The 26,021-nt window shown below is 39.1% G+C and overlaps 1 protein-coding gene across 3 annotated transcripts in view; it reads left to right on the forward strand.

Moving 5' to 3' along the window:
- The window catches only part of MID1 (midline 1), a 151,921-nt gene that overhangs the window by 94,612 nt on the left and 31,288 nt on the right, over positions 1-26,021 (forward strand). For all 3 annotated transcript variants that reach the window (XM_072849496.1, XM_072849497.1, XM_072849498.1), the window contains exons 3-4: positions 9,694-9,789; positions 24,867-24,974. In XM_072849496.1, the coding sequence (XP_072705597.1) occupies positions 9,694-9,789; positions 24,867-24,974 (204 nt within the window). The remainder of the gene's footprint in view (positions 1-9,693; positions 9,790-24,866; positions 24,975-26,021) is intronic.

Genomic DNA, 26,021 nt, shown 5'->3' on the forward strand with positions numbered 1-26,021 from the left:
TGAAAAATAATATCTTAGCAGGGGAAGGAAAGGAATTATTTCTTTGGGTGCTCCCCTGGCTGTAGCACACATCCCTCACCCCCTGAGTGTTTTCTTGAGCATCCAAGTTACTTTCAGGCCTTCCACCCAGAAAATCTTGGCACCGTGCACTGCCGGCAAAGCAAGAGCCAGCAACTGGGTTCAACTCGGGTTCATAAAATCTAGCAGGAGGTGAGGGGTGTGTCGTAGCAGCAGCTGGGTGGGTCACAGCATGACCAAAGAAAAAGAGGAAAATACATACGTGATTTGGAGGTAAGAGAGGTGAGGGAGATCAGGATGTCTGGAAATGGAGTTGGGCCCGCTGCTGAGGTAAGGGTAGGAATAGCTTTTAGTGTTGCACATTAAATGAGAGAGGATGATACTTCTGCCTGCTGACTATTTCCTTGGTATGCTTTTCTTTGATTTATCAGTTGCAAATACAAGACAAAAAGGAAGTGCTATGTTTGTTGTGGCTATTTTTCCAGTGGATCGATATTTAAATTATACCCAGACCTGAACCTGGTTTTCCAACCAAAAGCTCCTATTTTTTTTTTGTTGGTGGTTTGGTTTAGTTATTGTCTTTTTGGTTTGGGGGGTTTTGTTGTTTGTTTGTTTTGTTTTGTTTTTTTGGGTTTTGGGGTTTTTTTGTTGGTTCATGAATTTGAAATCTGGAGTTGATCTCTGATGAAGTATTGGCAATAAGGGTTAGGCAGGTCAGAATAAAAACTTCACCTGAGTATGACAGAAATATGAAACAAAATCTGATTCCAAATCAGGATATGTACCTTGCAATTTATACTGACTATTTAGTTTAAACTTAGCTCATCACCATTACATTGTTTTAATAAGTCCCTAAGTATGTAATTGTACTAAGATTATATAACATTATTCTCTGGTTTTATCCATAGAAACTTGTAAAGTCAAAGATTTAAATATAATAACAACTCTGTAGCTGAAATCTGAATCAAGGATGATTATTTCCCTAACTCCTAAATTCAAGATCTGGTGCTTGGTCAAAAGCTTTGTGCACAAAAATACTGATAAATTATATTATCAGGCCAGACTGACAGGTATTTTAGATGAATGTTTAAGCCTTCTTTTCAAAAAAGTACTTAAGCCCGTGTGTAAACTTTAAAAATGTAACTCAAGTTTACCATGCCAAACTTCTTTCAGGGCATTTACTCAATATAGTAGAGGGGTTTAGTATACTGAATAGGAAATAGAGCAAATGAAGAGAAGAAAACACAGAGAGATTTACACTTCTGTCTAGACCAAGCTCTAACTGCAGGCAGCAAGGCAATGAGCATGTGCCAGAATGAGCACTAAACTGGACAGATGCCAACTTTTTTATTGCGAGTAACCTCTTGCAGCTGGAGTCTATTCACTGGAAGGAAAAGGCAGAGCCACCAATGACTTCAGTGGCGCAAAACCAGAGTGCTCCAGAGTGGAAGAATTAGCTCATGGTGTACTTCTTGGCAAAATCCTGGAGAGTTTATAAACACAAAACCCACCATAAAACGTAACTGTAAATGGTGCTTTGTTTAGTATGATTCACCCTAAGTCAGAGTTGGGTTTTTCCGGTTGACTGGTGGGTTGACACTTGCCTCATGCACCATGCCATTGGGCAGTGGGATCGGCATTTTCCAAAAGAGGTGCTGTACTCTGGCTTCACTTGGGCTTACCGATGGTGCCTATATAGCTCCTAAAATGCTGCGAAAGCAACAGCTGGGAATATATTGTGTTCACAGATGCACCTGTTTCCTCACTACAGAGGAAAAGTCACTCCCATTTCTTGAATAAATTCCTGCTGGTGCTCTCTTTAGCTCAACTGCTAGATGCTGCACCGCTAGCAGACAAAGACAGCGTGTGCCCTGGGTGTCCCAGTCCTTCCAGCCGTGCCAGGAGATGGACTTTCAGCTTCATTCTCCGGATGGACAATTAATATCCTCAGGAGGGCAATCTATAGAGGTCCTTCAAAGTGCTGTTTGCCATACTGAGAAACATAAATGCGGATGGGTGCAGCTGTCTCAAATGGCAGCTTTGTTACAGGCCAGCAGAAAGAGCTGAATTAGGTTTGTGACAGCTCCAGCAGTCTGCTACCTAACACAGACCAAATCACCATGTTAACCTTCTCTAATCCTCACCTATCTAGCCGTCCTTTCTAACCTGCCAGGTTTGCATAATACTGATTTGCTTTTTATACATACCTGGTTAGATAAGATGGAATTTTTCAACCATAAAATGCAGTAATATGTACTGACTGATTAAAACCAGATTTTTTTCCATAATACAACCTCTTAAATGAAATACAAACTTTCAGAAATGTTTAGGCAGACATCTGTAGAAGCCAGGACTTTAATAACACTGCATAAATTGTGGTTCTTTAGATGATCTTTTTGCTGTCTCTTCATATAAATGTCTGTCATTAGTTATGTGCAAAACTAAGAATTTCAGGTTTTGGAATGAATACTTCCCAGATCTTGCTTGCACAAGATTAGATTAGGCATCTCATGAGCAGAAGCTCTTGTTGAACTCCTGGTTTCAAGTACGTTCCATGTCCTGGGAGGTTGGAAGCGGATGCAGCCAGGATGCTGCAGGACAGCTGTGCAACAGTTCAAGTTCTCCTTAACCCGCTTCATTGCACTGGATTAGCCCATGGGGAAAAGAATGAGCTTATGAATCCTCTAGCTCTCCACAATAAGTCTTTAATGACATGCTTTAAATGCAGGGTGTCTGCTATTTGTTGTGCTCTTTTAACACTTCAGCCTCCAGTTTGACTACTGCATTGAAGTGAAAAAAAAACAAATCAAATATTTTTGGGCCTCAAATATATCTACAGTTTTGCAAACCTTGATTAGCTCACATATCAGTCTGAGACTGGTTTTGGTTTTTAATTTAGTCAAATGCTTAACCTAGTCTTTCTTAAGCCTTGATTCCTGATCATTATTCTGGTCCTTCTTTGATTAATGATTCATTAGAAATAACGCTGAACCAACCCCCCAAATCCCAGCCAAGCCAACATTTGGATATCTTATAATAGTTTGATTGAAATGGGAATCTCTAAAAAAAATTACTTGTCCTATATTGAGTTTTGTCACTGTCTAAACTGGGACAAAGTTTTTATAACATGTTTGAATGCCCTGAGAAAACAAATTACTTTCTCTGTTTAAAAGAAAATAGTATTTTCTTTTCATTTTTTTGTATGTTCATTTCACATTATAATATTGAAAATAACTAAGCAGTGTCAGTTCCATTGGCCTGTGTTCTTGGTAATCATGGTCCCTGTTACAGGCCGAATAGTTTTTAAGTTTCTTTCCCAAACCTAGTGCTGCACATCAAAGTAAAACTTTTGCTATAGTGTACTCCATACGGCTCTCGTCCTGTCCTTTTTCCTCAGAGGCCCCAGCTGTGAAATTTCTCTTATGCTCTGAGGAAGGGAGAAGAAGCAGTGAGGGAAGACTAAAGAGCGTGGCAGCAAAGCAACTCACAAGGCAGATTAGTGTAGTTAAATCAAAGGGCAGAGCCATGGCTGCAAGTGGCAAGCACCCATGGTATATCTGAGGGCATGGCTTTGCAGAGAAGTGAGAGCGCAATTGTAGGTTTTCCCTAAAAGATTGTCCTTTCAGTTTAATAAACATTTTATGTGGTCAAGAACCTGAAATGCTTGGATTTCCTTTAATTTTCGCAATGTCCCATTTTAAATAAGGGTTAATTAAAAAATAAGCGACATTCCTTTGAAATATGGAAATAGGCCCAACTTAGTTAATATCGTTTAAGTCATAGTGGCTTCAAATGCAGCTATTTTTATTGAACTTTTAATAAAAATAGTCCTGGACAATTAATTAACAGTGCAGTATCTCATGGGTCTTTCTTTGTGATATACTGTAATCACTTGAGGTAAAAATCTGAGTCCCCAGGAGTGTACCAACATCATAGCTGTTACTTCTTTTCACATAGAAATGTGGAGTGCAGTTGTCAAGCTCTGCACATTTGAGACTTGAGGTCAATCATTCCTATTAACCGCAAATGTTACCATTCCCTGGCTGGAGAAGTACAGGGTCCAGCATGTGTATCCTACGGAAGAGTAGTCATCTGTTTCAGGACAAGTACATAGAATGAAATTTAGCTTAAGTTTTTCCATGTGCACCTGGCATGTCCATTTAAATAAAGAACACCAAAGGAAACATTAAACTCGCATACACCCAAAACCTGGCTCAAAACCATGCGTGATACTCTGGCCGTTCTGGAATTGATTGGCAACTTTTTTAATAGGTTAGACACAAGTCCTAGAGGCAACAGGCCTAGTTCATAGGGTATGTCACCACGACGAGGTGGAAACGTAACTGGAGCACATGCAGGCATAACTTCTTCGAGTCAGGAGGAAAAACAGTTGTAGTGAAGATGTGGTTGCATGGACTTCATTAGCAACAGAGTGTGTATTTATGATCTCCAGCCAGCCTGCATGTGCTAAAGACTGATCTGCCATGTCAACGCCGCTCTGGTTGCCCTGCTAGCTTGAGTAAGTTAAGATATGAGCACACTTCTGCTTTGTGGTGGTTTATTCCTCACCTCTGTTTTACTGCAGTGTAACTGTGTGGCTTTTGGTTACACGCTTTAACCAACCAAATCTGAAAATATATAACCTCTGTTTCAGTTTGACCATTTGTGAAGAGATGATGGGAGGGTGGCTGTGGTCTCATGAAACCTATCTAATTACTTAACCTAATTTCCACTATGCAGTGCTCTGATAAGCCCAGAAGGCTCTCCAGAGTTGTTTTCTTCTTTAAACCAGGAGGTACCCTCAAAATATGCCTTACCCTGGTCAGTTCTACACCAGGAGTGAAGGAAATGCAAACTGCTGTCAATGTTTGCTGCTGAAGAGCTATGGTTAAGATGGATTTGGTGTAAATGGTGAACAAGGCCGTTGTTACAAAGTGCTGTCCCACAGTATGTGAGTCTTAGCACGTGCTGCAGTTTCAGTGGATCAGTTCTCAAAACCTTCCAGTAAGCAGTGAGTGGAAAATAAAAATGTGTACTTATATTTAACAGTGACAAGAAAAAGAATATTTTTAATGAGAAAAAGACAGTGGCTTTACTTCAAATGGAATTTAAAATCTCATTGTAGCTGATAGCTATATGTTTTATCTCTTGGCCCTTTGAACAGACTTTTTTTTATAGACCAGGAAAATGCCTCTGAGAAGAAGATCTCTGGGATGTTGCTGTTTTCTCTGCTGTGACGTAAGGCAGGAGTACACAAGTCAGCGTTTTTCTTCTTAAGAAGCTTACATTAATTTATTTTGACAGCATTTTCAACCTATATAGTAGTTTAGGACTATCTGTTTGTGTTACCTTCCTATTTTAGACAAGCAATGCTTTGCGTGAGACTGTTAATTTGGCAAAGGGCATGGGTTCACATTTGGTTTTCATAGACTGATAGATTTAAAGGCCAGAAGAGACCATTATGATCATCTAGTCTGACCTCCCACTTCAATCAGGGCACAAGCCTCATGCAATCATTACTGCAACAAGATCATGACTTCAGTGTGAGCTAGGCAGCAGCTTAAAGAAGGAATCCAGTCTTGAGTTGCCTTCCTCTAATTTTTAGCATTAATTTTTCCAACTTCAGACTCCAGTCCCTGGATCATATCATTTTATAGGCATGCAGAGTTAAAATGAAACATCATCCTCAACTGTCCTTTTCAATTACATGTCTGTGATACCATCTACTTGGATTTATCCCAAGATTATAGGAATATTTATGTTGTATAGTTGTCAGACCATGCTAAATGGACAGTAAGCATTCTTTTCACTTTATACTGGATATTGTAAAAACAGTTGCAAAGCACGCATGGAATGTCAAGATCTTGGGCTAGGTCTGCAGCATTCAGGCTACATCAGGAAGCATTCAGCCTGGCTTTTGGTTTTTGAGAGCAGTTTGCATCCACCGAGTTAATGTGCATGAAGCCTGTTCATAGAGCAACCGCACAACTATTGTCCTGCTTTTAAAAACCAACCCCTGCGTTTCTAAGATCAGTTTTTAATAGACAGGTAATGATGAATATTGGCAAGTGACAAAAAAAGATAAAGAAAGACAGGTAGAAATGTTTAAGAAATTACGATTTACCTAGAACATTTCCAAAAATACAGTCGTAATTTGGTTCACCTAGGAGAATGGCAGTAGAACATTAGGTGGGAGGAAGGAAGATACTTTGAATAAGCTTATCCTGCCACTCATTTTCACATATACTCATCATAATGTGGGAGCACACTTTCTCCAGACTTAAAACCTAGCTACGATTCACTATCCCAGGAATTCTGTTCTACAGCACTGGATCAATTTTTCAAGGTGGCCAGAGCTCCAAATTTGGCATTGAAGTTTTACACAACCTGGGAAGCTTCAGGTGTGGATGTGAAATGAGTTTGTGACACTATGGAAAGTCTGTGAGCAAGTTAAATTATTTCTGAAACGTAAAAGTCTTCGAGGCCCTTTCCAGCTCCCCTGGTGCAGAGTAAAGAAAGAGTGCAGGGCTTGAATTCTGCTTCTGGTACGTACTATCATTTGGTGCCATGGTCCGTATGGGAATGCAATATGGTAACGAGCTTGAGGAAGATACTGCCAAGAGAAAATCTGGTAAACATACTGCAAGAATTGATCAAGTTTTATGACCTTTAAAACTTTCATGTCAGGCCAGTTTTAAGAGCTGCCATTCAGTACTTACCCTAGTGAAACTGAAAAGATTGACATTAATTTCAGAAAGCAGCTGCCAGGTTCTTGCTATTTAGTAAAGCATTAATATAAACTGATGTTCTTCATCAGAAGTTTATCAAAATTCTGATACTTCTTGACTTCAAAAGACCCCAATCTCTTGCATACCAAACTGCAAGGAGACAAAATTCCAGGCTTTCCAGTTTGAAAATGACACAGTGCGAAGAGCTAGAGCACACAAATGCATTAACTCTAATTTTTGTAAGGCAACTCACTTGTTTAGTAGTTATCCTCCATTTTCACAATTGGGAAATGCAGAGGACTTCAAGAGACCTGTGTGAAACCATAATAATATATATGGATTTATGTTTATATTCACTGGATAGAGAACTTACTCTAAAATTTAGTTCTTTATCTAGGATTTGAAAATATCCTGGATATAATAATCTATATATAATCTATGGGTAAATAAATTTCTGTTTCAGAGAAAAATACTTACTCTTCATATATTAATGGCCTTAGTTCAAGACACTTTCAGGTTATTGAAAATCACTGCTGTATTCCATAACAGCTTTGAGAACATTTTTTCTTCATAGTATGTAAAGGTCCCAACTGTTAGCATTTATTGTGTCCAATGATATGTTTCAGATTAGGCAATCTTAATCAAGAATTTACATTTTTCATTTTAAATATTTTGGTATAAAATATTAGAACATGCACAAAATGAATATATTGGCAATAAGAAGGTATATAAATAGCATTTCAAGAGTATTTGCACATTTGGACCCCCTTTAACAAACTGTTTTTTAAAGACAAAGGTTATGTGATACTGTAACTATATATGGTATTTTGACTTTGCATGTGTGTCTCAGCTCTACAAAGGGACATCTAACAGCACAGCAAACATGCCTTTGCAATTAAATGATCGTTCACAGTACAGCTTATGGAAATATAAGATACGGCTCAAACTGTTTGGTAAAGAATGCCCGTTCTTGTTACTCTTTGTTTTAATGGGCTATAAAATAAATGCAGTGTAGAAGGTATTTTTACAGCCAGAGCTTGTGATACACGATATGCATAGCTGTGCTGGGAAGAAAATGCCAAAATTATGTACTTCAAACACCCATCACGCTTCTTGGAAGGGTTATATATGTAAAGCCATCAAAATCTTGTGCTATCTTTAATGGAACAGGACTGACTGCTCCTCTGGTGTTTACAGCATCAGCCCTGGTAAATGCCAAAGTGCGTATGGTTCAGCAGTGAAATACTGCCAGCTTCATTCCTTTGCAGCCATATGCAAGAAGGAGTAAGGAGGCGGCACGGCTGCAGAAAGGGAGGGCAAGGAACAAAGTGTTTTAAAACAGCATGAAATAGGCAGGGAGTAGCAGCACCAGCAAACACACACACACACACACATTAAATGCATGCACGGCGGTGGTAAGGAGGTGGGGGGGAAGGATGAGAGAAGTCAGGTGGGTTCATGGTAGCTGAAGGGACTTAGGCGACGGAATAGATACACGGGGGGGGGGAAAGGAGCCCATTAATAAAAGATGAGGAGGGATAAAATTAATGAGAGCTCAGCAGAGACACTACAGCCCTTGTGAGGAGAAGCACGGGGCCCAGTTCTGGTGTTCTTATTCAGTACTTCCTAGATACTGGAGAGTGCTCGGAGGCCAAAGTACAATTAAAAGGCAGGGACTGTCGGCCTGTCAGGAATACTAAGCAAGGGACTAGTCTCACACGCTTACATAGGTGAAGAACTATGAGGAACAGCTTGTCACGCCAGCAGTCCCCAGGATTTTTGAAATGAAATATATGCCCCTGAAGTTACTGAAATAAATGAGTGTTTACAGTCAGGACTCTTTTTAATGGCTTACTTCTTTTTTTTTTTTCTTCTTTTTTATGTACTCAAGTTATATTTACAGAGGCTTTTTTATCTCTGTGGAAACTTTGCATTTATGCAAAATGAGGACGTTTTCATGCCCGTGTGTTTCCAGAAGATGGAATTTCATGTAAAACAGCAGCTATCTCGGGATGTGTAGTAAAAAGTGTAGCTGCAAGTTGCACGGTGCGTGGCAAGGTCCTGGTCCCAAGGCAGGCAGACCAGGGAGCAGGTCACAGCCGTCATGGACCTCCTCCTCCTCATGTGCTTGGATTTCCTTCCTGTGGCTACAGAGGGGAATCTCACATGCAGTTGCACAGTGGCCACGATGCGGCCTCAGATCTGGAAGCTGGAAAGCACTCTGATCTCCCACAGTTGCAGTTATTTATTGCAGCTGTAATCAGTTGATAAACACAGACATAAGCCACAAGTTCTCTCTTAAGAGCAATTAGTGAAGGCACAACCTCTGAGCAGATATTTCATTCTTATCCATAGAAAGGATGTTTTTCTTTAGAAGTATTTATTAAAAAATACAACTCCATTGAACTAGGGTACTAAATCAATTAGATCAATCCCCCCCAGCCGTGTGAATCCCAAGAAGAAAGTGCTGACCCATCTGTTGGGTCCTTACAAATACAGTCCCAAAATGGGCACATACTTGGAGACCTCAGTTAGCAACAGGCTTTTAAATTCAGATGTTAGACAGAGAGCAGGAAATAAGGAGTCAAAAAGTGTTCTCAGCCAAAATAAACCACTTTTCTTGGTGAAACGTTTTTAGCCTCCCTGCCGTTCTCCTTACTCCTTTTTTCCCCCTGACCAAAACTAACTGCTTAATCTAGTTTTTAGTAGGTCCTTAGAAACTCTATTTTCTAGAACTTGCTCTTATCTTGAACTTTTCTGCTCTCTTGTCTTGCCATACTTGATGAATAGACAAAACATTTAATGGAGCATATCAAAATGAAAGTCTCATGTTTATACCTGTGTAATTACAAAATTCAGATCCTGAAAATATATCCATTTTTCAACTGTTCACCTAAACATTAAATTCTTCAAAATGCTAATGTGTTGTTTTCTTTCTTTTTGACAGCAAAATTTGGAAAGTAACCTCACCAACCTTATTAAGAGGAATACTGAACTGGAAACTCTTTTGGCGAAACTCATTCAGACCTGTCAACATGTAGAAGTGAGTACTGACCTCCATTTGAAATACTTTTAAACTTAATTACATTCACTTCTAGCATTCAGGAACAGAAGTTTAAATAAAAAAACCAACAAACGCAGAACTAAATTAAAATAGTGGTAAACTGATTTGGAACTTTTTCACTGATATATGGTATTCTCAATACAGATGTCCTCCTTTATATTCCTTCCTATCTCCTTTTAAGTATATGTTTGTATGGCCCCCACCACTGCTATACTTGAGCACATCACTCACTATCTGTAACACGTTTATCTTTTTGAGTCCTTTGTGAGGTAGAGTAAGATTTACAGGTGGAAAACTAAGGCAAAGAAACGGTAATGCCAGATCCACATTTTACATTTCTATCGGCCACTGATATTTTTTTTTTCATCAGAATTAAGTATCTAAATACATATGTGGACTCAGAAGTCATACATGAAATATATCTATCTTCAGAAGAAGAAAGATGCCTACAGGCCTTTGAGTTGCCTCAGTGATGTATTATCTGAGATACTACTCTGATTATTACAGAAAATCTTTAGCAGGAAGGGACCTGAATCCATATTTCCCCAAAATCTGGGGGATTTTTTAGATGGCCCTGTGGGGGCTGCTGCTCTGCATGCAAACTACAATAATCAGAGACTAATTCAGCCATGGGAGCTGACACAGGAAGAGATTAGAGTCCAAAATGGACGCTTTTTTAGAACAACTTTTCTTTTTATTTTTTGCCATGCTGTAAGACCTTTTAAGTTCCTTGTAGTACATTCAGGTCAACAAAGCCCAAACCAGTATGAACAAAACACTTCCGTATTAAAAAAAACTTGCGAAAGACAACCCGAGTTTATGCTTTCTGCCAGTAAATATTATACAAACATCCCCATGGCATCAAAACTTTATCACCAGTGCTTTCCTCGTTGTCAGTCTCAGCCGTGAGTCCCAGGTGACACACCAGATACAGAACATTTTTACCCCTCCTCCATGTAAATTGTGACTGAGAACCACTGGAAGACTAGGAAAGGCTCAACAGGGTGAGGTGCATGTGCTTGTTGATGGATATACGGGATTCACTGAGATACACCAAGTTCATAATTTGCAGTGCTATCAGTTTTCATAAGTTCTAAACTCAGTTTAAGATGGCATGGGAAAGTTAATGGGGTAGGAATCAGAGGAGCTGGCCCAACATAAATACTGCTGATTTAGAGTGGAACAAGCTATAGCCCTCGATCACAGAGAAAAGGTATTTTCAGTTGAACAGCTAATTACTAGTCAGATTAGCAGGGAAAACTTATTTTCCCTGTGAAAAATGGTTGGGATTTTGTTTGCATTACAATGCTGTCTGTTGACAGGTTTCTGCATAGGACCATTTCACTTCTGACTGCATTGCAGTTCCTGCAGCAGCCTCGTTTATTCAGAGAAGGGTGCACTGTATGTTCCTAGTAGACAGGCAGCATTAAATAATAATAGTGTTGTGTAGAAAAGGTATTCCACTTTGAGTATGGTTGTCTAGATATGTGAAAGGAAACCAGGTTTCTTCACCAGTGTTACCTGGGGAATAGCCTTGTGGAATTTAAGAGAGGAAGGTAGCCATAACCCAGAGCTTCTGAAACATGGGTATGATTTAAGAGAAAGTTAGCTGTGGCATAAACTGCTGTAACACAGCCACCTGCCAGCTCTGCAGAAAGGCACTTGGTTTTTAGAGAAGCCTCATTTTCTGCCTTATAAAGTCCCGTGGAAGTTCTCCATAGGGCTGCTTCTTTTCTGTCTTTTTCAGACTAAAATTCAGTGACCTAGTTAAGCCCAAGAGCAGCTTTTGCTTGTGAATAGATTCAAAGTCACATCTTGAAAATTTGGCATCTGCTTAAGTACCTTGTTGACTGTGGCAATGGTACATGCTGCAAAAAAAAAGAAAGAAAGAAAAAAAAGCCCACCCCAAAAAACCAAAGCAAACAAAAAAACCCCAAACCAAACCAAAAAACCCAAGCCTGTTCTTCCAAAGGGTTCGTCTCATCCATTTTTCTGTCTGCTCCACCTCTGTGGAGCCTCATTGACTTCACGGGGCTCAACAAAACCATGAAAGTCTATCCACAGTATCAGACTTGAGGTGAATGGTTTGAGTTCTTTATATAGGCAGCAATAACGTCAGGCAGCACAACTGTAGTATCAGCTGGAACAACTGTAGTAGGTAATGAGAAACAGAGATAATGCTCGTTTTCTTCCACCGAATATAAAACTCAGAGCAAAACCCATGAAGCAGATGGGCCCAGGACAGCATAAGGCTGCTTCTTCATTAGTGGCCTATGTCCAAGATGGGCTAGATCTGGAAAATTTAAAATCGTTCCTCCATCTCCTCTGCAATTCTGCAATATATTACCAACTCTAAGGTTTAGTATTACAAAAAATCCAACTTGTTCAACTGGTAACAGATGTGCTACTGTCCCTGGAGTCCTGTTTTAGAAGATTTCTCTGTAGACAAAAAGCAATAGCAGCAAAGTTGTTAATGAATTCCTACCATGTTTTATTCATCAAATTAGTCTAATTAGCATTTAAATTAGCTAAATATTAAGAAATGAGCTTCAGTCAAAACCCTGGACCTAGGCCGCGCTGGAAATCGGGCAAGTGGGGATGTAGAAATAAACTTTAAAGCTATCTCTGTTTCTCAGAACTCTGAAAACTTCAGATATAATGTGAATATTTCCAACATTAGAGAAGCTGAGGCTTAGATAGATTTTTAAAAAGCCAGTATGGTCTCTTTGTGCATCTTTGTTGCAGAAATTCACCCCAAGCCAGAAACCCGAATGAAGCAAACAGTATATTGGTTGTAACATTAATGTTACAAATTTAAAATTACAAAATATTAGGAAAAGAAAAGCTGAAGTTTCCAATGACTGTATTAGTGTTGCCATGTGAACTCATTCAAAGGTTGAAACCGAACAAGTAGTTAATTTTATAGGAAATGTTTTCCTTTTCATTTTTTGATACAATGTATTACAGATGATGATGTAGAATATATTGTGTAGAATTTGTAAGCACATAAAAATATAGGTGGTGCACTGTAAAAACTGCTGTTACACACTTAGATTTTCCTTACCTAATTTTAAATCATTTTAATAATGTTATTTAATGTTGATTTAGATTTGGGGGGGGTTAAAACCAGTTGGGAAAAAAAAAAATAAAAAAAGCTTTGGGTTTCACACATAATTTGAATTTTGAAAAACAAGAAAGGAAAGGAAATTACTATTCCTTGTGTTAAAGTTACCAAGTTTTTATTGAGGGGTATATAAACTTTAACAAAAGTTATGCTAATTACATTTATTTGTAGAAATAAACACTAACATGTTTTAAAGCCTGTGTCCTGTCAGAAACCAAAAAATTCAATATTACATGAAAAATGGAAAAGGAATGTCTCTTTTGGCTTTTGATATGGAGCAGAAGCTGATGTTTCTGAAAATGAACAACAAACAGGCTCCGTGTCTTTTGAATAAATGAATCCTCGCCAGCCAAACCAAGTGTCATCGCAGAGCCACTGCTTCTCATCCACCAAGTGAGCTGTTAATGACTTCCCAGCAACCAGCTTCACTGCAGATTAATTATCTACCCATACATCCTTCGCATCAGGCAATTGAAATTTTATCGCTGGCAGATGAAATCCCAATCTCTCTGTGTTTTAAAACTAATGTTTATTCCCTTCTGAAAGAGAGTTGTTTTCACTTTTTGCTCACATGAGCAGGCAAGGACTGATTGGGGATGTTCGTTATCTGGAAGCTGGGCACCTTCCAGCCACCGGGGAGGGGGGATCTGGGGCTGCCTTTCATCACAGCAACAGAGGCATAGATCTTGCCTATTTTTAGATGGAGTTTATCAATTTATGACAAGATTTATCCTGATGGGGGACCTGATCTCAAAAAGTCCACTTCCAGTCTTGCATTCCTGTGGGTGGTTCTGGGCATATCAGTGGGAAAACTTTTGCAAATAAATCAAGCCAAACTTGTATTCTTTACTGCTTTAAGTACAGCAGAGATATTACTAAGCATTTTATAATATCTGAATGACTGATTTCATGCCTAATATGGAAGTATAGCCTGTGCTAATACTTAGTTTATGGTAACGCTTACTTTTCAAAATCCCATTTTCTCAACGGGAAACACATCCTGAAAAGTGAACGCTTGAGACTGTAACACTCCTTTCTGTCCCAAATCTTTCTCTTTCATTAGGAGCATCCTGGCACACTAGTTTTACTCATCTTTCAGACACATCCCTAACATGTTTTTTGTTTTACACTCATTTTTCCATCTTTCCACTCTCCCTTCCTTTGTAGTCCTGTCTGTCTTCTGCAAAACTGTCTTCTGCCTCCTGTCTTCTGCAAAACCTTCTTGGTTTTGCAGAAGATCCAAAGGCTGTTAATCGGGAAAGTTTTGTTTTCCTTCCTTGGAGACGATGGCAGGTCTACAACCTCATGCCTTTGGCCGGGCTGCTTTCTGCAGAGCACCCCCTCTCTCGGGGCAGCTCGCTGGGTTGGCCCCGGTGATCCGGCTCTGCTCCTCTCTCTCCTTAAGGAAGGCGGCTGTGGCTGCCGCCCCAGGGACAGCAGCCTTGGCTGCGTCAAATGATAAACTGATTCATGGGATAAAATACAGTTTTCTCCACAAACTGAGAAAATGGAATAGAAATGGCTACTGCTCTGAAATATGTTTATTTGTAGTCCTAGTTCACAGCATTCACGCATCTCATAGTATCTGTAGCACCTTTTTTAAAAGCATTAAAAACCATCCTGGAGAATTTTATCTTTAAATTCACCCAAGGAGAGAGCCCTCTAGCATGTGCCTAAATCAGCGTGTGGCTCTTAAAAGTCCATAAAGACATCCGTGCGTGTCAGGAAAGCAGCTAATTAGTTCTGGAGCTATTATAAGGGGAAGATGTTTGAGGGAAAAGGAAATAATGTAAATATTTATGCTTTGGCATAAATTAACGGTCTAGGTACAAGCGCTCTACCTCAGCTGAGGGAGGAGAGGCTTTAGCTGGATCCAGTCCCTCCGGGTGAAACAAGGCTGCAGTAACCCCCTCATAACAAATGTGCTAGGCAAATTGCTCGTGTGAATCTCTGAAAATTTCTGTAGGAGCCACGGACAAATCTTCCAAACACGCTGCTGTAAAATTGGGATCGACAGGCCTAGGCTATAGTGATCCAGGTTAATGCCTGGGTGATAGCATTCCCGTGGCCGTACCACCCCGCCTCCAGGTCTCCCTTCCTCCCGCCGTGTGCTGGAGGGGCACCAGCATGGCGGTGGCGGGGTGGCCCCTGGCACACCTCCCCTCCCTCCCCTCCCTGCCGCCCTGCACGCTGCAGCACTGCCACCCTCCCCTGCCCCTGCCACGCTCGAGGCGATGGGGCAGCCTCCTGCTCTGCTGACCTGGGGCTTTGCCAGCTGCACGCGGCTCCGGATTGAGCCTCGGCTCACTTGAATCAGGGAAGGATTTAATGCTGTGAGCACTTCGGTTCTCCCCTTGGTTTTAGTGTCACAGGTTGCTCTGGCTGACAAGGTGCTATGTCGCAGCGAATTTGCTTCTTTGTCATCGTTTCCAAGGCGCATTGCTTCTATGAATGTGTGAGGCTTCTGCAAATGTCCTTTAGATCATGACATTAACTGGCATAAGGCACAAATTTGAGCACGAGCCTCTTTTGCCAGTTACTTTTTTCTAAGCAATTTGAGTGTTGTTTCTGGACTTTTTTCTCGTCTCTTCTAGGAAATATATGATTAAATGTCTGTTATATAGTCAATACCATGAAGCTTCTCTCATCTGCTATGCAGAAACATAATCTGAACTCAGCTGGAGGAAAAATTGGAGCAATTATCTAGGGGGGAGGGGAAAGGAAATAGATTTTGCTTGTAGACAGTTTTATAACATCTGTATCTCAGTCTTTCTGTTTGTTTGTTTTGTTTTCAATTCACCGAACGTCATAGGAAGCAAATTCTGGACACTGCTGCAAAATCATTTTTGGTTGTATAAAGAAGGGAAGGCATTTTCCTCTGGCTGCGTAACCCTGAAACTGCTGCATCCTTTGCTTTCTGTTTGTAATGGAAATGCTCAGTTTCTAGCTCACTTCTAAACATCAGCTGCAGGCTAAATCTCAGCATAAAGTTCCCAGTCAGAATTTGTTTTTGTGTGTGTCAAAGGGTGGTTTTTATAGCCATGTTATATAATCTGAAAAAAGTAGTATATTGAAAGACCCTTTATTTCACCAGCACAGATACTGAACACTCACACATATCAGACACATTTTAAATCAGTGTAACAACAGTAGTGCAAAAGCGATGGAGAGAAGATGGCAGCACCTGGAAAATCCTGCTGTTGCCTTTGTTTGTGTGCCTGATCAAAAAGAAATGAGCCAAATGGGAAAATTATAAATAATGAAAACTCAAATCTCTGGTAAGACCTCAGCTACAAGAGAGCTTCTTCAAATTTTGCAACAAAATGTCTCCATCGATTTTTATATGATACATGTAGCATTTCTGTTACTTGAGGGACAGCAAAATCAAACCTCAGCTGTCAGAGTCATTCCCCGAGGATACTCTAACAATAAAGAGGCTTTGTCTGTGACAATAAAAAAACAGTGGGTACTCTGTTTTCACTAAGTTTCATGGCACTCGCTCCTTCTTGAGATTTGGGACCATTTCAATCAAAGCCCAAGTAAACTGAGAAGTTCTCATTAGCAAAATTTAGGTGGAAAGCCTGTGTGTAAACCCTGGTGTCTGAACTGCAGCAAATAGCCTTCGTAGTCATACAAAGCTGACCACTAGTAGTTCGGAATTAGGAATCTACTTTGATGGGGTTTTTTAGATAGTAAGAAAGGGGCAATGGGTTAAATAAGTGTTTACCATCACTGTGGGCAGATAACTTGGAAAGTGGCTCCACTGAAAGCTGCTTTTTCCTCTGCTCCAGAATCTTCTGTTTTTGCTAAGATGCTTGTTCAGCAGCTAAATTTATTTGCTATATTTAAGTGCTAGAAGTAAATGACATTTTTTTATTTGTGAAATAGACAGGAAAACATGACTTGAAGGAAATCCAGAGTTATTACTCTCAATAAGAGACTAATTAGCAAACTTCATGATGTGTATAGAACCCTAAGGATGTATACAGCTTTAGTTTCCTAAGACAGCTCCTAATGAGAGAGGGTACAAGAGTACTTTCTCTATTAACATTGTTCAGATGAAATTTATGACATGATCTACTTTTGATTTCTAATTACTTTAGTTGTACATTTAATTCCACTCTCATATAAGTTGATTTCATTCAGTGCAAATCTCAGGTAAGCTTTAGTCAGAGTCTTAATTTTACGTAGCATTAGAGAAAAGAGAAACTTCAGAAATAAAAACTAACAAAACATGCTGCATGGCATATGGCAATATGGAATATTCATTCAAGGATGTCCTAAGTTGCATGCCCAGTAAGCCCTAGCTTAGTAGTCAAATATTATTTGCCTAAAAAGTTATTTCATTGTTTTCACGGATGTATAATTGGTCCTATATAAAATACTGGTTCTATATTAAATGTATAATTGGTCCCATATATGTATAGAACTGCAGCACTTATGCATACATTTTATGTACAGATTAGGCACGTGTTGGAGTATGTTAATGCACCTACAACTCTTTTGTAACTTCTGGAAATGGGAGTCATAATTATGATAGAGGTCACATGGATTGTATATAAAATAACAACAGTGCTTGCCATTGGTGGCCAATGTTAAGGTGGCCAGTTCCCGTTGGCTCCACCTCTCCCTCTGCCCTATGGCCATACACATGTATGTGTCCACAGTCTTGTTAGACTGATATTCCTGCAAAAATTTGGCCTTAGACTAAAAAATGGGGTTTAGTTCACTCTTAATCACTGGTTAACTAATGCAGCAGGTAATACTTTGTGCCTGCCATCAGAGAATATAACTTGTCGGTCAATATGTTGTTACTTTTTGGAACCTTTGGTCTTTAAGATATTTACCTTTATGGGAACAAAATACTCCTGAATTTCTCCCTTTTCTGCCTAACATAAATAGCTGAACAGTAATTAGAGCAGCAAGGACACCAAAGACATTGGTCCTCTAGTGAGTATGTTAAACTCTGGCTAGAGACCCCAGATCCTGGATGAGAGTTTTAAGTACCGAACTGCTGGTTACAAGGGCACTTGCTTCATCTTCATCAAAGGATGGGCAGTCCTTTGAACTTCAGTGATTAGGTAATTGTTTTTGTTTTTCCACCCTAAATGAAACGCACCAAGTGGTATATTTTGCTCAACTTGAAACAAAGGCAGCAGGAAAAACAAAATAAAAACAATAAATAAGTAAATATAATTCAATTCAAAAAATATTTTCATTATTTAGGTTCAAAGAAAGGGCTAACATAAAGGACAAAAATAATGACTGAAAATAAATTATTAATACAACCCTTTTACTGCATCTTAAAAACCCACATTCCTCTTAGGGCTTAGTTTCACAAACAGCTTAATCTGATCTTAAGCCTCATTGCTACCAAAAGTCTCCCCACCATCGCTTCTGCCCTCCCCGTTGTGTTTCTTTACCTGCTTTCCATATGTTTGTGCAACATCCACATCAGCCAGGTGAGCTCAGCCCAGCCATTTCCCCAGGTGGCTGCACTGGCTTCTGCAGATGGAAGGAAAATGGGAATACCTTTTTTCTTTTTGGCAGTATGATCCCAGAGCAGTTTAACCTGGTTGTGAAACTGTGGTTTGCCTTTCAATAAATGTCTTTTCTCCAGTGTGCTTTCCTATTCTGAGAAATGTCAGCTATAGTTTCAACATGATGCTGCATTTGTGTTTTATAAAAACAATACTTTGTTCATTGAAGCAAGCCTAGTCGATGGGCTTTACAGCTGTCAGCATGAGCATATCTGGAGTAGCTCTTTATAAGAACTTTCCAGATCATCTGAGTTTAAGATTTTTTTTATGTTTTTAATGGAAATCTTATAAAAACAATTTGTTTGTTTTCCATGAAACTTCTGGTTTGGTTTGGTTTGGTTTTGTGATTAGATTGTAAATGTCACTAGAGGACTGCTAGGTTTCTTGCTGGTTAGTTTCTCAACAATATGCTTCAAAGCACAGTGGGAAAAAAATTTAAAATAATATTTTAATAAGTAACATGAGTATTTCAAACTTCTAAAAAGGTTTACTTTTAGTCAAGATTTGGGCAGATGGTCTTATCAGCCTGACCCAAAGCAGTTTAGCTATCCTGGCCTAATCAATTCTTCATTCACAAAATTCCTAGGTAGCCAGAGTAAGTTGCTGTATTTTTGCACTGACCTTTTTTTAACCTGCTCTGAGACTGCCTCTAAACACAGGTCCCCTGGTTAGAGATAGATGTGGAATGCAAACAAAAACAAAGCCTCTGGCACACTTGAAACGAGAGATGACCATTCCTTTCTCTTGCACCAATTCAGAATAAAAGAGTTGTAGATGATCCATTCAGATGGCAAACTGATTAATATCACATATTTCCAAAGGCACAGTTTGTCATAATAGATAAAATCAGTTTTACGCTTAGACTAGATAAAGTCTGAAAAAGCTTTATGCCAAGAGTTGCCTTTGCTCTACAGAAGACTAAATTGAATAACCCGTAATATCAAACAGGGGTACGAAATGAAAGAAGCTTGAATCCATGACTCTCAGTCTAGCCATCCAGAAAAAGAAAGGGAAGAAATATTTTCATAAATGCACATTAATCATTATCCTTTGTATTTCCATTAAACACATGAAACATGGATGATGTTAAAATATGACTTCAATGTGTTGTGACTCTATGAAGAAAAGTTATTCACTTTACAACATGGAGTAATTAAAAAATAAATAGGCCTCTCCCTTGAGATGAGTATAATCCTTTAATTCATCTAGAAACTCTAATCCCAGAAAACGTATTCCACATCTACAGGACAATGAAGAAAGTTTTCCTAGAGTAAACAGGTACCAGCCATTATATGTCATCATTTTAGATTATTTTTTTTTGTCAATTTCTGGGTTTGGCGTAAGGCGGAATTCAGGCTCAAAATCTAGACTGGAATACGTGGCAACGATGTTACAGCTGTTAAGTGGAATCATTGCAATTTGCTTTTCTGATGTTTTTCTTTATTTGTGAGTATATAGTAATTCTATAGCCATCAACTCAAACACATAAAAAAAAGCTGGTACCTCTTCTTTACCTGTATGGCTACAACTGCAAAGAAATTATTATTGAAGCATTGAGACTGTTTTTAAATAGTAAAGCTGAAACTCAGATTCATACCTCACTTTCCAAAGATCAGACTCTTTCTACAACCTACTTTCTTTCATTTTGCATAACTAGTGGAGGACTAGAGAATAAAAATTACTCTGGTTTTGATGACTTTATCCTAGACGGCCTAGTCTTAAAAAAGCAGGACACCTCTAACTTAGGGTGTCTTATTTTGTTTGTCATTTAGAGATTATTTGCTGAAAAGACACATGTGCATTTCCACTTGTGGACAAAATTGCCTCACCCATAAGGAATCCCAGAGGGAAAGTTTTGCTTCTGCAAGGAAAATTCTGCTGAGAAACTAAAAACCCCTTTGGTTCCAGTATATTAATTGGGGAAGTTTTTGTGGGTATGAAGCTAGCCCTCTGACACTCTGTTTGCCTTTAAATTAACCAGAGAAGCTCCCCTGTAACCTTGAACCTCTAGCCATGTTGCAGTTGTGTGATTTCCCAAACATCTGCTGAGGATTTTGAAACCACCACATTCATTTTCTTATGACCTAAGCTGCAATTTAGCTCAGGTCTCTGAAGATGAAAGCCAAGGAAGCCTCTGCAGAGAGCAGAACACTTTCCAAAGTAGTTCTCAGCTTGTGGAGATGGGAACAGCTGGCCCGCTCTCCCCTTCGGGTCGGGAGGGCTTGTTGTTTCCAGCTCCCTGTCAGACATCTGAGGAACCCCCATTTTTCTTCTTTTGCTACACCCACTCCCTGAGGCAAAGGCCAGCAGTCCCTATCCATCTGTCTGGAAAACCTGGAAAGAACCCTGAAATACTTTTTTTTCAGTAAACTGTCTGAGGTCTTTGGATACTACAGAAATAGAAATAAATTCCCCACACAAGCAGCAGGACTAGAATCAGTCCTTGCTTGCTGGTTTGTAGTAGAAAATGTTATCATTTTTTCTAAATTGTAACAAGGCGTCCTAATCAGTTTTGTAACAGTTTTGTGGCATGGAAGAGAAGTTTATAAAAATGATACCAACAAAACACAAAGCTTTAGGTTCAAAGTAGTTCTGGACATGGGGTTTCAAGGAATTTGTTGATGCCAAAACTAAGTGTATTGATGTCAGTGAAATTTTCTACAGAAAGGTGTCCCCAAGTCCAGCATAAACTCTCAGGCAGTAGATATCTCAGATTAAGGAGGCGACATTCATCTGGGATGGAGGAAGCCCAGATTTAAGTCTGGTCTCTGCATGATTCAGAGCCTCCCACAACCAGAGTGAGTGATGCAGTCTCCAGACTTTTTTAATGCAGCTCTCAGTCCCTTTTAATGAACTCCTTGGAAAGAGGGCTTGTTTTTAATGTGGAAAAATGTAGAATGTAAAACCTCAAATATTTTCACCAGACAGTACTCGCATTCCTTGGCCAGTCCCAGCTGGAAGTTATTGTCAAGGTTGCTGTTCATCAAAGGATTCAAGCAGAAGGCAGAGCCTTACTCTGGTATTTCTGTAGCACCTGTACAGTGGAGCCTTGCTCCATGCCTGTGGCTCTTTGGTCTGACATATGACTCCTCAGAAACATACAAGTAAATAATATTCAATGCTAATCTCACAAATAGTCCCTTTAGGGCCACAGCTAATATGGTGCACTTAAAGTTAGGCATGTGCTCAATTATGAAGTTATTACTGAATCAGAGGCCTTGTAGGCTGAAAATTTGATTAAGGAGTATTTCAACTTGAGAAAAGCCCCCAGATTAAATGGGTTTTTTTCATACAAAGCTCAGACATATCAAATAATTTTGGAATATTCTTTTCACTTTTAATAAGCTTGTGCAAGCTATAAACTTGGAAATGTCTTCAAATGAAGTTTATAAAAGAGTATACTTTTCAGATTTCAAAGAAAAAGAGAAGTCTGCAGTCAGTGTGTAAGAAATCCAAAGGTTTTTTCCATTTTGTTTTTCTTAGTCTAGAGTTTTTTAAGTTAAGATTCAATTAATACTTTATTATTCAAACCAACCACAGCATTAAATGAAACAATGTTGACTTAACCTTCCTGTAACTCTATGTTTCATGACAGTTACCCCAAAGATTAATTAGATCTGCTCAACAAAACAAATTCGTGATGTAACTGGTGATAGAAGTAACACTTTGAGTGGAAGCTACTCAAAAATCCTGTGAAGCGTTACCGTAATTAAGTGCCAAAGTTGGCTCTGGCGTGAGCAGACCTCAGTATCGACACAGGAGTTGTGCCAATGTGCAGTGGATGTGATCACTGCCCCTGACTGAGCCCATTTGGGATTCCCCGCTCTTTGGTGGAATTTCAGCCCACTAGTGAAACTGGAGTTGGGGCTGGGAAAATTGGTGCACTGGATGGCTCGTTGAAAACAGCTCTGCAGAGTTTCATGCCAAAGTACGGTGCATGACAGGAGGGTGTGATGCAGCCAGGGTGGTGGGATGATGAGAAGAGGGGGAATAGGAGGGACAGTGTTGATTGACTAGTTCTTCTAGGCTCCCTGAGCGGTCCGTGGAGAGTCACTGGCACTGCCAGAGGCTTTGGGTGAGCTGCTCTGTGGTCTGTCTCTCCTCATGGACCGTGGTGGGAAGCCAGGCAGAACAAACAGCTAACATAAGGAGATAAATAGGCACCTAAAACTGCATGGTGGAAGTACTTTCTACATCTTCCCCTGCTGTGTGCAGATCTCCCCAGCACTTCCACTACCATCTGACCCCTTCCAGAAACAAATGTATTTTCTCTTTATAATCCTGATATCTTAATTAAGACTGTAAAATATTCAATCAAACTTTAATTTTATGAAGGTTTGAGAAGGATAATCCAAAACCTTAATCAAAGCAGGTCTTTGTAAACAAGTCCCCTCTTCGCCGGGAGGACACAATGTATTTCACATACAAAGGTTATTTGTAAAATTGGCCCTGGTCCAAATTTAGATATATTAAGATTAGAAATTAAGAAATTAGAAATTAAGCATTTGCTTAATCTTAATGAGCTCCATAATGTGCTTACAGGTAAATGCGTGTTTAAACACATTGTTGGAAGGAAAAAAAGAACACTGAGGCAAATTAAGGGGCTCGTGGGACTGAAAAATAACCAAGGAGGGGAGAAATATAGTGACTTGTCACCTGGAACTGTTCCCTGTTGTTGTTCACCACTAGCTCTTACTAGCCCAATGGAAAAGGTGACACGGCTCTAGGAGCAATTGGCCAGGCCTGAAGGTTGCTTTACCCCCTTAACAAAGTGTATGGAAACACAGCTCTGAAATCACTCTTTTAATTTTTTCTTTATTCTAGATATGATTAGAACTTTTTGCCTTTTTCTCTGACTCTTTACGCATACATGTAAGCTATAGATACTACTGCTGGTAGGGAAGTACATTTTTCTTGTCATACAGAATGTTGACTTTTCACTGAAAAAATCACTGTCCCCCAGAAACAAAACATTTTCAGCTGAGAACCAAAACATTTCTGGTTTAAGTTTTCTTATTTTTTGACAAAAGTCAACATTTTCCATAGAAAGCTAATATTATTTGGAGGGGGGAGGTTTGCATTAAAAACAGTTTCACTGGCTCATATATTTATCCTGTAGAAAACTACATGAGCACACTATCTGATTCATTGGTGAGGTGAAGTGGTAATAATAAAGACAGTCAATACACACGACTTGGTAATTTGGCTTGGATCTTTGGTAATTTGAATCTTTCAGGAACCACTATGTGGACACTGAAAATAATAATATTTTCAAGTGTTAAATTCAGAAAATCAAACATTAGGAATCATTATGAAAGTAATTGAGATGAAGTAGAGAACATATTGTGCCACTGTATGACTCCATAGTTTGTTTGCACCTTGAGTACTTAGTACAGTTCATATCAAAAAGGAGATGACAGACCTGGCAAAGTTTGAGAGAAGAAAAACAAGGATGATTGAAGGTATGGTACGGCTTTCATACAAGGAAAAACTGAATCACTTAAGACTCTTCAATGTAGAAAAGAAGTCCTGCTAGAGGACAGAACAATGATCTATGAAAGTACAAGCAGCACGGAGATTGTGGATAGGTATCAGTAGTTCACCGTCCTTTCCAGTAAAAGAACTTGGGATCATTAAATATATCTGGAAGGAGACAGGTTGAAATCCCTCTAAAGGAGGCAGTTGTTCACTTGACTGTGAGTTAAGCTATGGTGCTGATTGCTGTAGGATGGTGGGGATACTTAAAGTTTGCAGGGGTTGAAGGAGAGACTAAATAAATCCACAGAAGATAACTCTTCTGAGGATTAGTAATGATGTAGAAATTGTGTCTGGTTCAAGAAGACTCTGAGCTGCAAATGGTTGGAGGATGAGAAAATATTCATGGGAATCATCGTACATGTTGGGACTTCTTCCTAAGATGCTTTACTAGCAGATGCTGGCACTAGCAGCAGTGAGAGACAGGATACTACTGCACTGGACGGACTGTCTGATCCAGTACTTGTGCTCTTATGTGCATTAGCATTCACTGCAGTCCTGTATACAGCTTGAAACTGTGATGTGTTAAGCACCTCCTGAAGAGCCTTCACTTCTCACTGATGTCCACTATACCTGACATCACTCAGTACTCACAGGACCAGGCTTTTCTCACTTGAGTTAGAAATACCTGATGAGTATCTATTTGCAAGTCCTACTTCCTAAAAACAAGACATTCAGACTCATTTCAATATTTCACAAAATCCAAGACAGGGAAAACAAAATAACACATAGATTATACATAGAAAGGAGAAAAAAATGCCCAAACCGACATTTTAGAAATTACAATTTTTAAATTAGAAAAAGGAAAAGGAAAATGCCAAAAAAGGGTTTGCTAATCATAGTGGTCTGCTTTGTAGGTAAATGCATCCCGCCAAGAAACCAAGCTGATGGAAGAATGTGACCAGCTCATTGAAATAATCCAGCAAAGACGACAAATAATTGGAACGAAAATCAAGGAAGGAAAGGTAAAAGCTTTTCTTCTTTAGATCACAAGTAGGTCAGCAGTGCTTCCTCATGCTTATGGCTTTTTGACCACAGGTACTATCAATACAAATTTGTAAAAGTCCTTACATAGTCCTGAGCTACTGCTACTTTCATGCAAAGAGGAATAAAATATATCAAGATAAGTACGCTAGACCTCAACAGTTTATTTGGCATTTCTCTTACTACATGCAATTATGATTTTCAAGGATAAACACAAAAATGATGTCACCATCAGTAAATGATAATAAAATGATGACTAATTAATGATTCCTTCACTCTGTTGTACGTCTGACAGTGTTTCCCCCAAAGTTTTCACTTTCTCAAAGTGTCACAACGTTTGGTATCGTGGCTGGCAATTATCTACATGAATATTTTAGTCTAGATACTTTAATTATTTATTAAAATACTATCACATAAATAATTTGTTTCAATCATTGTTATTCTTGAGGATAGGAAGTCTAACTTATTTACAAAAAAATATTCAAAAACATGCAGGAAATTAAATGAAGTGTGCATTTCTAATTACTGAGGTACAATGATTATCAGCGACAAACATATTAAGCAGGAAAAATCTCTGATATTCAAGTTTCAATGCATTTTGCTAGTTACCTGTTAACTCAGAAACACATTAGAGTTGAATTAATGTTCTTATTTTCTAGGTACATGGTGTTTACTCTTTAACGGCTAAACTAACTAAGTCAAATATAAACTCTTCTTGTGTGGGAAAAGCTCAGGAAAGGAATAAAGTGAAGAGCAGGTTAAATGGTTCATGCGGCTGTCAAGATATTCCAATTAACTTGAAATAAAAAGCCTGTAGGCAAGGGCTGACTTAAACACGTTTGCAATCACAGGTCCTGTACTTGTGTGACAGAACTTGAATTTCCTCATGCTGTTAACAAAATATAATTCCCTTCAAAATGGAAAAGATGGCCTTCTGCATTATTGTTTCAACTCTGTTTCTCTATGCAGGGAGACCAGCTGTGCTTCCAATGAAGTAGGAAACTTTCCATTCATTTGGATTTGTGCTA

This window comes from Ciconia boyciana, chromosome 1, assembly GCF_034638445.1.
Source record: "Ciconia boyciana chromosome 1, ASM3463844v1, whole genome shotgun sequence".
Lineage (NCBI taxonomy): Eukaryota > Metazoa > Chordata > Aves > Ciconiiformes > Ciconiidae > Ciconia > Ciconia boyciana.